This window comes from Asparagus officinalis, chromosome 8 (assembly GCF_001876935.1).
Source record: "Asparagus officinalis chromosome 8, Aspof.V1, whole genome shotgun sequence".
NCBI classification, from domain to species: Eukaryota; Viridiplantae; Streptophyta; class Magnoliopsida; order Asparagales; family Asparagaceae; genus Asparagus; species Asparagus officinalis.
Window position 1 is genome coordinate 6034141 of NC_033801.1, and position 14729 is coordinate 6048869.

The 14729-nt window shown below is 36.4% G+C and overlaps 2 protein-coding genes and 1 pseudogene across 2 annotated transcripts; 2 read left to right on the forward strand and 1 right to left on the reverse strand.

Moving 5' to 3' along the window:
- Positions 4361 to 6412, forward strand: LOC109820261 (annotated as a pseudogene).
- On the reverse strand, positions 6502 to 9160 carry LOC109820260 (hexose carrier protein HEX6-like). The gene is made up of 3 exons (XM_020386387.1): positions 8923 to 9160; positions 8512 to 8831; positions 6502 to 8304 (listed from the first exon to the last, which is right to left on the reverse strand). Exons 1-3 carry the CDS (start codon positions 9056 to 9058, stop codon positions 7210 to 7212), a joined length of 1551 nt encoding a protein of 516 aa, XP_020241976.1. The 5' UTR covers positions 9059 to 9160; the 3' UTR covers positions 6502 to 7209.
- LOC109820763 (glutathione S-transferase T3-like) lies at positions 11158 to 11986 on the forward strand. Its single transcript, XM_020386957.1, has 2 exons — positions 11158 to 11445; positions 11525 to 11986. Exons 1-2 carry the CDS (start codon positions 11158 to 11160, stop codon positions 11984 to 11986), a joined length of 750 nt encoding a protein of 249 aa, XP_020242546.1.

Genomic DNA, 14729 nt, shown 5'->3' on the forward strand with positions numbered 1-14729 from the left:
TGTTGTCCAGAAACATCAAATAATGTAGCTAGGGCGCTGCGCTTGAGCCGTAGATAATGAGGACCGCCGGCATGAATTGAGGAAAAATAGGATGTTGAATTGCTGCTTTGATAAAAACTGCTCAGAGTTTAGGATCCATCATTATTTTGTAGATTATTGTTTATTTTCCACTAATGGATGATAATAAAAATGCTAATTAGCCCTTGACTATCCTATAATTTCTCCTAGTTTGCACTCATATACCCTCATATGCTTTAGGCAATCTACTCCTCTATACGTATAGGAGGATCCTAAGATTCACTATTCATACTACAGTGAATTACTGTAGCATTATTACCGTATCATAAACAAAACATTGTAGCATTTACAAAAAATACTGTAGCGTTTAAAAATAATTAATGTAGCAGAAACAAAAAAAAGAGGGCCGTGCTTTACACGTGGTGCATACTAGTACTTATATATACTAAAGTTTCTTAAATTTGTACTTCAACACAATCTCTTATGCACACATGAGAATTCTTTTTTTTCGATTTGCCCCCGTATGACACTCATAATCTAATGTTAGAATATTTTAAGCCTTACTATTTCTTGAATTTATTGTTAAACACTACCTTGACCCTCTTTTAAACTTATCCTAACTATATTTTAAAATCGACTTATGGTGGATTTAACATTTTAACAGTAAATTCAATAAACATTTAGAGCTAAAAAAAGATTTAAATTAGCTTGTGAGCGTCACCTAGGAAAATTTGGAGGAAATGTTTCATGTTTACACAATATAGAGTACTAAATGTAATTTTAGGAACTTCAGGGTATATTAGTGCCCTAAAAAATAGGTGAGGATGTCTAAGCGCAAACGAAGGGAAACTATAGTGTATTTAAATGGTAATAAGCCAAAGAAAAAACAAAAAACCCTGACCTTTTCCAAACAACAACCAACATCATAAAGTGCCCCGACGTGGATGGCGTACTCGGTTAACGTGCGAAAAAACAAAAGCGACACCCGGCCAGCTTTGGTTCCAAAAGGACAAAACACCCACAGAATGTTAGGGGCTCTTTGGTTCCGGTATTTTATCGGTGAAACCCTAGTACAGGGTCAAATCTGTGACGGATTTCATCCCAAATCGTCTCTTTTTGTGGGCGATCCCTCTTTTTGGGACGATTTGGGATGAAAGCTGCCACAGATTTGACCCTGTGACAGGCTTTCACTTATTTTCACCCTCAAATTATAAGAACCAAACGCGCCCTTACTGTTGTTCATCTACTCACTAATTTTGTCATGGTTTTCTTTTCAAAAAATGGGTATGCTTGGTACCAAGCACAAATTTTGTACTTGGTAATGATATGTCACATCCTCATCCACTCAATACCCATGTGAATGTGGTCCCATATTTGAATGGGTGAAGATGGATGTGACATATCACTACCAAGCACAACTTTTTATGCTTGGTACCAAGCATACCCATATTGCTCTCTCTCTCTCTCTCTATATATATATATATATATATATATATATATATAGGGAAAAGTGAATCTAAGGTGATAGGGAAAAGTGAATCTAAGGTGACACCCTAGGCTCCCACCTAAGGACGCGGCCTAAAATCACATCATTTCCTAATTTTTTTTTACGATCCGCTCCGTTGAACTTGATCTACACGTTCTTAAACCTGAACACATAACTCTAGATTTTGGGAGACTCATGTTCCCACATCATTTCCTAGATTTTGGGAGACTCATGTTCCCACATCATTTCCTAGATTTTTTACGATCCACTCGTTGCAATTTTGATGATAGATAACTACACCTCAACCAGTATGTTTCCATTACTTTCGAACTTCACAGGGAACATGAGTCTCCCCCTTTCAACGACTTATTGTGGGACAGCCAGTCCCTCATGGCAGTTCAATTGTCTGTCATCAGAAGTTAGTAACCTATAAGACAGTTGTAAGATACTAGCCCCATCTTTTTTCTAAGTCCATCAATATTAATACTTCTTCAATTCTTCTACTAGGAGATTATAGTGAGATACACATTAAGTTCTCCAGCACAAAATTTAGGCTTAAAGCTAACTTTAAGCCTGATTCTTATTATGCAAAGCTATTGCGCGGAAATGATGGATTATTCAATCGCCAAATTGAGATCTCTCATCAACAACAGACAAGTATCCCACATTACACCTAATTTGACCAACTTGACACTTGGGATAACCAGAGTCTCAATTCAGTTGACTCGCCGGGTCGACATCTTGCCAGGGTCGACTCGAGAGGATGTACTTGTCGATCCTCTCGTCAAAGACGACTCACCACAAACCTATTCGACTAATTATTTGGTCGACATCTCACAAGGGCCGACTCGAAGGGCAGTAGCTCTCGACATCCATCCATGCGAGACAAAAGACGACCGCAACCTCGAGCTCCCCGCTGACAGTGTATTGACATCACATTAAATACGTGACAAACGCCATCATTTCTCTATCCCCAATGCTATTTATGGCACATCGGACCACGCCTGCTCCGCACACCGCTTGTCCTATCTCATTAAATACCGAAATGACCATGCCCACTCCACGGTCGACACCTATAAAGTCGAAGCTGACTCAACCCAAGCTCGGACAAGGCTAAAGAGACCATATTACCCCTCCTTTGTTGACATAAAAAGAGAAACGATCCCCAACACGAGGGTAAGCAATTTTCTCGGCATTTTTTCTCCATTCCATTGCACTTAAGAACTGCTACAGTTGCCACTTTCCCACTCAAGTACATAGCTGACTTGATCGTCGGAGGAACAACAGGGGAAGCAGACCCCACCCTCTTACGAGTTGTTATATGTGCAGGGAAGAATAACTCAACTCTAAACTAGATATTCGGAGAAGTTAGCGGCCTCTGATCGACCTCATTCCGTCTGTTTGATTATTTAACATCAACACACAGACACACACACATATGGACTAGGAGAGATACACGTGCATTGCGCGTGGTTATTTGTTCGGTTTATTTCTGTAGTATAACTTGGTTGTAAAAGTGTTTCTTTTAAATCCCAACTTGATGATGTAATATTACTTGTGAACTTTCTTAATACTTACATTTATGTACTTTCAGCTTTCATTTTATGTGTCATTATGACCATAAGCAATGTAAACTACAAATTATTGGAAAAGATAATTCGCTTATAAACCATGAGCAATGTAAGCTACACATTATTCGAAAAAATTATTCGCTCATATAGCAACCAATTTCTTCAATGCCTCAAATTTAATAATAACAGATGACATAAAATTCTTATGAAGTAAAAAAGAAAAGGGAAAAAATCTTCTATCTTAAACCCTAATGCTGTAGAATAAAAAAATCATCACGATTTAAGAAAAATTCTCCATAAGTTTGCAAAGATAACCACATTGAGCTATTAGGTTGCTCAATTCTTATTATTTTAAAAATAATTCATCAAATTATTGAAATAGCTACTATATTTGCAATTCTTAAGTTATTTTGATGTCAACTTCTCCAATCAAGAGTAAAAAAAGCAATTAGAGGGAAATTAACTCCTCAAATTGCTAATTATACCATTGATTTGAATGACTAGTTTCAAATAACTTAAGAATTGAGTTACTTAATAACAATTTTAATGCTTTGACGGACTAATTTCAAAATATGAAAGGTTTAAGGGACTACTACAAAAAATATTTTAATCAATTATTTTTTGTTAATAATTAATTATATCCATAATTTGGTATCAATCAATTGGTTAATATTTACACGTGCAATGCATATTATGTTTACAATGCTAATGTGCTGTAAGCTTATTTCTACTCTTTAGTTGTTTACCGATTCTAATTAGATCAATTTTTTATTACTTGGTTTTGAATGGAGTTTAATTTTAATTTAATAGCTTTAGTTGATAACCAATTATAATTGGGATAAGAATGTTAATATTAAAAAGGATTAGGTGTAATATTGATCAATGAAAGATTTTCAAGAACTCTCACTTTTAAATGAAGTATGATATGATATGATATGATATGATATAATATAATTTAACATGATTCAAGTATAATTTTGCCATATTCTATTTACTATTCTTGGAGATAAATATGAATACAAACATATGAAAAACTTATGGATCATATCCCAAAATTAAATAAAGATATGTATCAGATAATATAAGAGGAAACAAATACGGATATAAAATATACATCCAATATATGCATACATAAAATCCTTATCTTTTGGGGATGATTAGTATTGGAATTGCAAAAAAGCTCAGCCATCCATACACTGTAACAACTAATAAAAATCTAACTTTTCAAACCGCATTTAAAAAAAAAATCTCATTTTTATCCCTTAATCTAAAACCCTAATACTGTTTATACCTCAAATAAATCACCAAAAACACTCTCTAATCAAATCCCAGGTCGAAAATGGCGAGGCGGTGCTCTCACTGCTTCAACAATGGCCACAACTCGCGCACGTGTCCTGACCGAGGAGTGAAGATCTTCGGAGTGAGGTTCGATGGCGGCGGCAGAAAAGAGCGCGAGTAGCGCGGGAATCTCTGCTGGTTACCGTCGGCCGAAGGAGGCCGGCGGCGGGGTGGCGGCGGACGACTGTCGCGGGCGACGAGCGGGAGAAGGATGGGTACGTTACTGAGGATTGTGAGAAGAAGTTGACAGAACGCAAGCGAGGTTTGAATCCATCTATTGATCTTTGTTTGTTGCTTGATAATGTCAATGTTTTGCGACCAAAGTTTTTACTGATGATATAGATTGAGAATGGTGGGAAAAGTTTGATTTTTTTTGGTGGGGTTTAAAATAGAGGTCTTCTCATAATTTGATGGAAAATTGATGAAATTAAAATGGGTAGATTACAAGAAATCCTCTTTGTATTCATATTGTTTTTTCTATGAAAACCCCGCAATCTGAAAAGTTGAACAAGAAACCCCTTCATCTTTGATCATGAATGAAACCGCTAATTTTGTAACGGAGTTTGGTCCTTCAAACGTCCACGCTGAAGTCTGCATTCTAAGTTAGGATTATGTGTTATTTTCAGGTGATCTGATTAGTTCCTTTGTTTTTTATAGTACGATTTGTTTTTTGAATTTTATGTTGTTCTGTCAATTTCATTCTTTTGGGCAAAAACCGTGTCATCTTTGTCAAGTTTTCTTCGATCTCTTTGGTGCTGATATCCTTTTCTTTTCATGTTTCCATTTCTTCGCACCCCCGATGATCATTGACTAGTGAAGATGCTTACTTTTCTAGTAGATGTCTTTTTCCCCCTTCTCACTGGCGATGATAAGTTGTTCATATTAGAGCATGAAGTTTAAGAAGTGGGTCAGATCACTTTTCGGCACCATTTTTTTTTATCTTTCCGTAATTTTTTGTGCATATATATATATCTAAGTAAATTTACATTCCCAATCTTTCTCAAACTTTTTATCCTGTTAAATGTAGGTGTGCCATGGACAGAAGAAGAACACAAGAGGTTTTTACTTGGGCTTCAGAAACTAGGCAAAGGTGACTGGCGCGGCATCTCACGGAAGTTTGTGATCACAAGGACACCCACTCAGGTTGCCAGCCATGCCCAAAAGTATTTTGTCCGCCAGGACAATAGAAATCGAAGAAAGAGAAGATCCAGTCTCTTTGATATGGTGCCTGAGGTGGTTCATCTCTTTTACAATATTTCTGTAAACTTCAACCCGTTAATAACACTAACCGCCGCTTTCTGTTCCCAGTTTGGCAACGCTCAGACCTTCCCTGTGGGCATTCAAGAGACCAAGGGACAAAGCAGCAATCCAATATCAACACCTTCACCTTTGGGAGTAGAACATGAACCAATTAATCCCAATTCAATCGATCTGGTTCCTTCTCCTCAACCTCCCAAGCCAGAAACTACGCAGTTTCCTTGTACAGTGATGTGGCCTTATCCGTATTTTCCATTTTCGTACCCTTTCTGGCCATGCTATCAAGCAGATGCGACGGTTGATAAGGTGCATTCTATTGTTAAACCCACTGCAGTACATTATAAGGCACCCATTAATGTGAATGACATTGTTGGCATCTCGAACCTGAGCCTTGGTGAAGAAGTTGGCAGAATGAGTTCTTCTTCAATGCCGATTAATCCGCTTGGAGGCTCTGACAGGCATTCTGCTTTCCGTACCAATAATCCAGAGGCAAACAGTTCAGAGATTAATTCAAGCTCAAGCCCCGCTCCCATCCATGCAACTTAGTTTTCCAAAAAGAGGTCTGAAACAATGATAGTGATACAAGACGAAGTAAATGAAAACTTACCTGACTTTAGTTTGCTTCAGTCTTTCTAGTTGGTATTTACGTCGGTGGTTTATTAACTGCAAACCTGCTTATATAGATGTGACGATGACTTATTGGATTTTTCTTCAGAATAAGACTAATTTACTGTTTTTTTCAGTGAACTGTTTCAGTTCTCGTTTGGTATTTTAGGTTCAGTGTCTCTTTTTTCATTCCCGACATAAATGCCTTACAATTTCATTTATGTTACCCCTGATGCTCAACTTTGTAGATGCCTATATCCAGGTGAAGTTATCAACTTTTTAATTTTGTTTTTGAGTCAGCTAAGAATAAACCGTCATAGTTGCTAGTCATCCCACATATGTCATATTATTATGTCTAAAGGAGATGATGTTTTCTTTTAATTTATACATCTTACTTTTTAGCGTCTCATGTTGAAGTCATGATAGTGTACTTGGTGCAAATCCTTTTTGTTTACAGTCTTTGATTGCTAAGTTACGTAATTCCTTGCACTGAAGCTTCCTCAGCTCATTACTGTACATTATTATATGCATTGATGTTATAGGTATTCCATGAACTCAGAGTCAAATCAGCCCCTAAAATTAACCTGATATTTTCTAAGAAGTCTTTAATCTAATATTTTAACCCGTTAACTCCTTACTATTATTTCTTTTCTGTTGAGTTCCTATGGTGATTCTCCAGCCTAAACATGGCCAAAAACATTTTTCGGAGAACTGTAAGGGCTTAATAGGTTAATACAATATGTTAAAGGTTTGAGAGAACTGTCAGTTAAATGTTGAAGGGCTGATCTTACTTTAGGCTCAGCATTCCCTATATTGGATGTATTCTTCTTCTCAAGTTACATTTCCTCCCTTGCCATTTCCAAATGCTCCAGTAAACAATCATTCATACAAAGAAGCAAATTTCTCATCAAAAACACTTTGAAGTCCTTGCCATCAAGAATTTGCTGCATTCAACACATCCCCTTTGCTTTTGTCTCCAATGTCTCCATCCTCAACAAACCTCTTCCAGAACCAATGCTTTCCCCAAATCTTTACCATCTGTTCAATAGGCATGTTCGCAGTCTCCGGCAAGAATAAGTAAACAAACATAGTCATCACAAAAACCCACCCACCGAAAAAGTAGAAGATCCCATACTTGAATCTACAGAGCATCGCAAGAAAGCTCTGACCGATGATGAAGATGAATCCAAAGCTCACAATCAGGTTAATACTCTGCCCTGCTGATCGTATCTCTAAAGGAAAGATCTCACTTGGTACTAACCAGCCTAAAGGTCCCCAGGACCACCCGAATCCTGCAGCATAAACACCAATCAATACCAAGACTATATATGCATAAGCTTTTCTAACTTCACCCTGATCTTTGAGTTCTGCTTCCAATATTGCTCCTATTGTCATTTGAGAGAGAAACATTTGAACTCCTCCTATCATGAACAGGGTCCTCCTTCCAAATTTATCGATCACTGCCATAGATACGAAATTAGAACCAAGTCCTATAACGCCCGTCATAACTGCTGACATTAAAGAAGCACGTTCTTTAAGACCGATACTTAGGAACAACACTGGAGCATAAAATGTTACCACATTGATACCCGTTACCTGCTGAAAGAACGGGATGAGTATAGACATTACCAAGTGAGGGCGATATTTTCTTTGAGTAATATGACGAAGTGGGTGTTTGATGGTTTTCGATATGTTGCTAGCTGTTACAAGGTCTTGTAACTCTTTATCGACGTCTGTAGTTCCTCTGATCTTTTGAAGTACTGTGGTTGCTTTTGGGAGGTTTGAGCCTCGTTGGATTAGACTGTTGGGGGTATCGGGGAGGAAAATGGCTGAGATTGTTAGTAATGCTGCAGGAACTGAGGCTAAGGACAGTGAGATTCTCCAGCTGAGGTTGCTGTGGATTTTCTCAGTACCGAAGTTGACGAGGGTGGCTGAGATGTATCCGATGCTGATGCAGGTTGTGAAGCCGTTGTTGATCGTGCCTCTGTATTGAGGGGGAGCCATTTCTGCCAGGTACAATGGAATTGCCTGGAAACAGAATGAGGATTTCAGGTAAAAAGAGAGCTAAACTTGTAGATCCCTTCAGATCTAACCGTCTTCTCTCATTCCTATTTAAGAAGACTATCTGCTGCTATTCTGCAACATAGAAATTACTCCCGATACTCGTTAATTTTGTGTTATATTAACTGTCATTATTCTGTGAATTTGTGTTTATGTCAGCCAAAAATATTTTACCTGATTAGCAAATCCAAGACCAGCACCAAGCAAAAGCCGACCCAAAATAAGCATATACACATTAACCGCAGCCCCTCCTATTACTCCCCCTGCCACAAACGCCACCCCTCCGACCACCATAGACGCCTTCCTCCCAAAATTCCTCGTCAGCGGCGATGCAAAAATTGAAGCAACAAGTCCAGCCAAATACAGCGACGAAGTAAACCACGTCAGCGACTGACTGTCAAACTTGCAGTAGTTGCTCACTTCAGACTGTTTCATCTTCTTATAAACCTCCGGGAAAAACTTATTCAAGAATGGTTCCATAGATGTCACGCCCCCTAAAGTTAACGAAAAATAATATTAGTACTAGTTTGATGTGCGGGTATTTTTTTTTTTTCCTTCTTCCCATATGAAGAGTGTAGTATGAACCTGAAATGCCAAGATCGTATCCGAAAATGACGCCGCCGACGGCAGCCATTAGGCAGGAGATGATCACAAAAGAAGTTAGTTTTCCATTGTAGTGAGTTGTAGCAGTGGAGTCCTTGGTAAATAATCCAATTGCCATTTTCGTTGCGATATGTTTTTTGCAGTATTTTGTTGTTCGCGTGGTTGTTGTTTTTGATTTGGATCAATTATTGCGGGAGTAATAAATGGTGGGTTGTTGGAATTTTAAGGATGGATCGTGACCATTACTGGTCCGGGAGTAATAAATGATGAGTGTAGATATTTACTAGAGTTTGTTTTTTCTGAATAGTCATGCACCAAGAAAAATAATAATCTTTGGATGGTTTCTTCTGACCGGGAATATTCAAAGCGTATTGAGGTGACTATTCCAATCAAAATTTATTTGCTGCTTTGGTTTTGTGCGTAACGTTAATATTCTACCGTAGCAACATCTATACAAGAGAAAACTTTGCAATCTAGCAATGCTTCAAGAATAATAACTGACAAAATAAACCCACCCAATTTTTTTTTAAAATTAATTAATTAAACTTAGTAGCTAGTACGGTATGATGTATTCGTAATGGAGAAGAGCAAAAGAGCAACATGACTTGTCAAAATGCAATAGGGTCCCAGACTCCCGAACCGAGTATTGCTATAGTATAGCAAATAGTTATATGACTTCATAACTTAGACGAACTTTTATGGAAGCCAAAGGTCTAAAAATTTAAAGAAAATACTCCTTATGATTTTAGAGAATGAATTTTTTTTAACTTACTTACCAATATAATGTTTAGGTTAATAGGTAAGATGTTGTCACGAGGACCACCTTATTTGTTAATTGATTATTGATTCTATGGAGACGTAGAGACAATTCAATTCATGGATGATTAGAACCCTCGCTCTTATGTGAGTGGCTCTGAAGATATTTGTATTAATTCAAGTATCTTGAGTTGCTCGATTATTTATTGACCAATTGTACTCGACAGATCTGAACATCACCGCTAAAAACAGAATAAAAAAAACAACAATTAACAAAGGTGTTGTTTCTGCTATTACAATAAAAATTAAAAAAAACAATTTTTTTTAAAAAGAAAAAGAAGAAGAAAGAAAGGACGTTGTTTCTCCGGTTTGAGATATTAGCGAAATTTTGCTAAGGTGTAAGGAATTTTTTTTAGGGAATGTTTTGAACTCCCGCGAGAGAAAGTGGCGGCTAGATATCGATTAGATAATCTAATTAATTCTGATTTGGGATTACCTATCTCTCGGAGTCTCTATGGGCCCCACTTTCCCCCTACTTCTCCTCTTTACTATGGAACCTTTAGGAGTAAGAATAAAAAAATCTAAAAAATAGAGATGTCAGTTACGTATGCGCCACATTAGCATTTTAAGAAGTGCTAGAGGTAGTATTTTCAAAAAAAAAATATTTTTTTACTCGAAAGTAATAGGTGTAGCATCTACTTTTTAACAAATTTCACGCGAACAAACAACCCTTAGGGCATCTCCAACCCTTTGCCTCAAAATGGTGCAAATTTTACACCAAAATGGTGCAAAAGTCACATCTAACAGTAATTCATCTCCAACCCATTGCACCATTTTTTGCACCAAAAAGGAATATTCTTAGTATCTTTCTTTTTATCTACTTTTATATGATTATTTTTTATTCCCTATATTTTTAACTATTTCAACAATTAACCTCACATATCAAATTTTATTTTTTCACATATTTTCCAAACAAAATGATTTATTATTTAAAAAATTAAACTAATAAAACAATAAAATATTATATACCTATTATTAATATTGCCAAAATATTACATTCAAGAACACAACAGAAAATAAAATGTAAGAAAATAATTAAACAGAACACAACAGAAAATAAAATGTAAGAAAATAATTAAACATTAACAACAATGTAAACATTACAAATTTAATATGCTCTTAACTATCTGAATTAGTGTATACATTGGACAATGTGTAAAGCTGACTTGATTTCAAAAATTGATTCCCACCGACAACGTTGGATAATGTGTAAAGCTGACTAGTTTGTACAAAATGATTCAATTTCAAATGTTGACCACCGACAAATTCAAATTCCAAAAAAAAAACAAATTTGGATTGGCTATAAATAACATTCACGAATTCTACTTCAAACCACCCAATTCGAAGTATTTCTTCAAAGTATTTCTGATCTCCAAACCAACCGCTTTTTACAAAAAAAAAATGTCTGTTCGATCAACTGGATACACGGTTACTGAAGATGTGCTCTTTTGTCAAGTATTCTTGGATATTTCTCAAGACCCTATTATCGGTAGAAACCAGTCTCAAGATGCATTTTGGTCTCGTGTGGAGGACAAATACAATGAACTTCGAGATCAGCATTTTGAGATGCGTACGAGCCGATCAATTCGTTCTCGAATGGAAATTATAAGTAATGAAGTAAGGAAATTGAATGCGTGCTTGAGACAAGTAGAGAATCTGAATCCAAGTGGTGCTTCAGATGAAGATATTGTAAGTATTCTATTAATTATCGTTTGAATTTTATTATTATTGTTGAAATACATAACTTGATGTTCACTATAATTTACAGTTAGTTCGAGCAAAGATGTTATTTATGCAAGAACCGAAGTACAAAAAAGGTTTCAAATTTGATCATGTCTGGAATATGGTTAAAAATTTCAAAAAATTCAAAGATGATGTCCCCACAGCAAGACAAGTTGGTCGAAGACAATCCCAAAGTGTGAACTTCGACTCGTCACAATCAGATAATCCCACTCCGGAATCTCCTATATCAACATCTCCTGGACTGTCATCATTTACTCCATCTGAACGACCTATTGGGGTAAAAAAAGCTAAATTGAAAAGGAAAAATGATGATCATGAGTCAAGTGTAGTGGACTCCATCGAGACCTCCAACAATCGACTTATAGACAGGTTAGACAAGGCGAGCTTGGACAGGCAAGAAGCATTTGATATCGAACGAGAAAAGATAGCCATGAAAAAAGATAGAGATGAATGGAAAATTATAATGAAGCATCCAGACCTTGGTTGAAGCCGGCGTTATAACGCTAGGGTAAGCCAATTGAAAACGGCATCACTCCGAAGAGTATATGAGTATAAACTGCTTCTCATGACTCCGACGAGTATACGAGTATAAACTGCTTCTCAACACTCCGATAAGTATAAGAGTATAAACTGCTTCTTACTACTCCAAAGAGTACAAGAGTATAAACTGTTTCTCGATACTCCAAAGAGTACACGAGTATAAACTGTTTCTCAAGACTCCAAAGAGTACAAGAGTATAAACTGTTCCTCAAGACTCCAAAGAGTATACGAGTATAAACTGTTTCTTAGAGTTGTTTTATACATTTAATAAAACCAACCGAGATCAAATTGTAAATACATAAAGGTTAAAAAAACTAAAATTAAAAATAAATAAATAAAATGAACAGTAATGCGGTGATGAACAGTGCGACGCCAAATATGGCGTCGCGCTGTTCATCACCGCAAGACTCCAAAGAGTATACGAGTATAAACTGTTTCTCATTCCTCCGACCGGTATAAGAGGTTAAACTGTTCTCTGATACTCCAATAGGTATATGAGTCTAAACTGTTTCCCACTTTTTGACGGGAAGTTCCTGGAGGATATCGCGCTGTTCATCACCGCTAAAATAGCGCTCAAAATGACGCCCGGTTGGAGACTTCTCAGCGCGTCAAAATGCCGTTTTGCGTCAAAATGACGCGGGGTTGGAGATGGTCTTAGTGCAGAGGCATAAGTATACTCATTGAGCAACCATTGCTTTATGAGATGCAGTTACTGTCAACATAGTCACAACTATACTTATAGGTACCGTTAGGTAAATGGTTAAGCGAGGAGTTAAGGAGATAAGGAGACTTAACCCCTTCTTAACTCGCCAAACATAAAAAGTCTATACAATGGTTAAAATGAGTTAACCCTCCATAATTTTCCAAACATAAAAAATATAGAAGGGTTAAGCTAACCCCTCTGGAGGGATTAAAATGAGTTAACCCCTCAAAATGAGGGGTTTACTAATACTCCTATTTAGAAGGATTAAGAGCTAACCCTTCTAATTATAAAAAAAATAGTCAAAATCATTGTTATTCTCAAACACTAAAACTGATCACAATGGCTAAAATAAAACTTATTTAACGGGTTAATAATTTAGTCCTCAGATTATCGAATGGGCTAAGTACATCAATCATTCTCTTTAACTCCTCTTCCTTAACCCTTTGACAAACGGGGCCATAAAGAATAGTAATGCCTATATCAAGATTGACGATAGATCCAATATCATTCTTTCATTCCTCTTTTGAACTCAATAGTTGTGATTATACTAATAAGCCAGATGAGGTCTTTTTTTTTTATTTTTTTTATTTTTAAGTTCAAGCCCCGTTTGTTCATCTCTTTCTAGATAAAGGTTGGTCAACGTACGTATCTGGTATCACCGTCGCCGAGGTTTCTGTAGTCTCATTTTATGCTCACGAATCTTTGTTCGTATTATTAAAATTCTAGTCTAAATTGTAATATCTTTTGGCTCCGGTTTGATTTACGACGAAACCTCCTCTTTTTGTTAATGGACTTGATCAAATTGACCAGCGCAATGAAACAAGCAAAACAAACTCATCGTTGAATCTTTTGACTAATAATGAAAATTTGTCTTCTATATATGCAATGTTAAAATGCTCAATAAATAAGAAGAGTTCATGTTTGATGCATTCTTTTGTGCGACTTTAGAGTTAGGAAGATGTTACTAGCATCCATGACCCGCATTTAATGGTCGACATAGAATAGAGTGAAAAGAGGTCAAGAGATAAACTAATGCAAATCGAGGAGAACTCACATACTATTCATTTCTTTCCATATCTCTCATTCCCTAATGAGTTTTCATGATCACCCGTTAGCTAGAAAAGTCGCCTCTTTAGATAAGCAAGATATTTTAGGCAATTATACATTTCATTGTATCTCAGGGAAATCGTAATTCATCATAAACCATATGCTGTCGTTATAATTCAATTTCTCTAACTTTAAAAAAAAAGAGGGTTATTCAGTGTGCAATTCTTACTAATTCAATTTCTATCCAAGTAACCAGCAAATATACTAATACTTTTAGTTCCTTTCTACATTCTCTCTAAAAATTCATATATACCACCTAATTTTATTACTTACATTCTGACACCACCGAGGGTATGGCATAATTACGCGGATGACTCTAGAGTATGCATCTCCATATGGAACTTTGAGATTGTAATTGTAATTGTAATTATATGGGTGACCCTGCATGGAGCTCGGACAACAAGCACCTCTCAGGATTAATGAATTACCCACATAATTATAATTAATAACCTTAAGGTCACCCTTGTATATTCACAGACTCAGGGTTTCGCTGATATAGTTATATCCTTTTCGAGGTATCGGATCGTAATTAATCCTTACAAATGTATTGTACAAAATTCCCTTGTACGTAATATCAAAGTGTAGCATCAAAACCAACTGTTAAAGAACAAATGTAATATATCCCCTATACTCGCATATTTCCCCCCCTCAAATCACGAGAAATTCTTGTAAATCTTGCATGGCACGGATGTATGTTTCATGCATCTAATTAAATAGAATGATCTTCTACATATCAACTTGTACGGTGATATATGAGTTAATTTATCTGCTAAAATAAATAGGGTGAGGATATTTTATGCTTCGAGTAAGATAATTTTTAGCTTAACCTTGATAGTACAAACGGGAGTAGAACAAATGTATCACATCAACGTGACAAAGA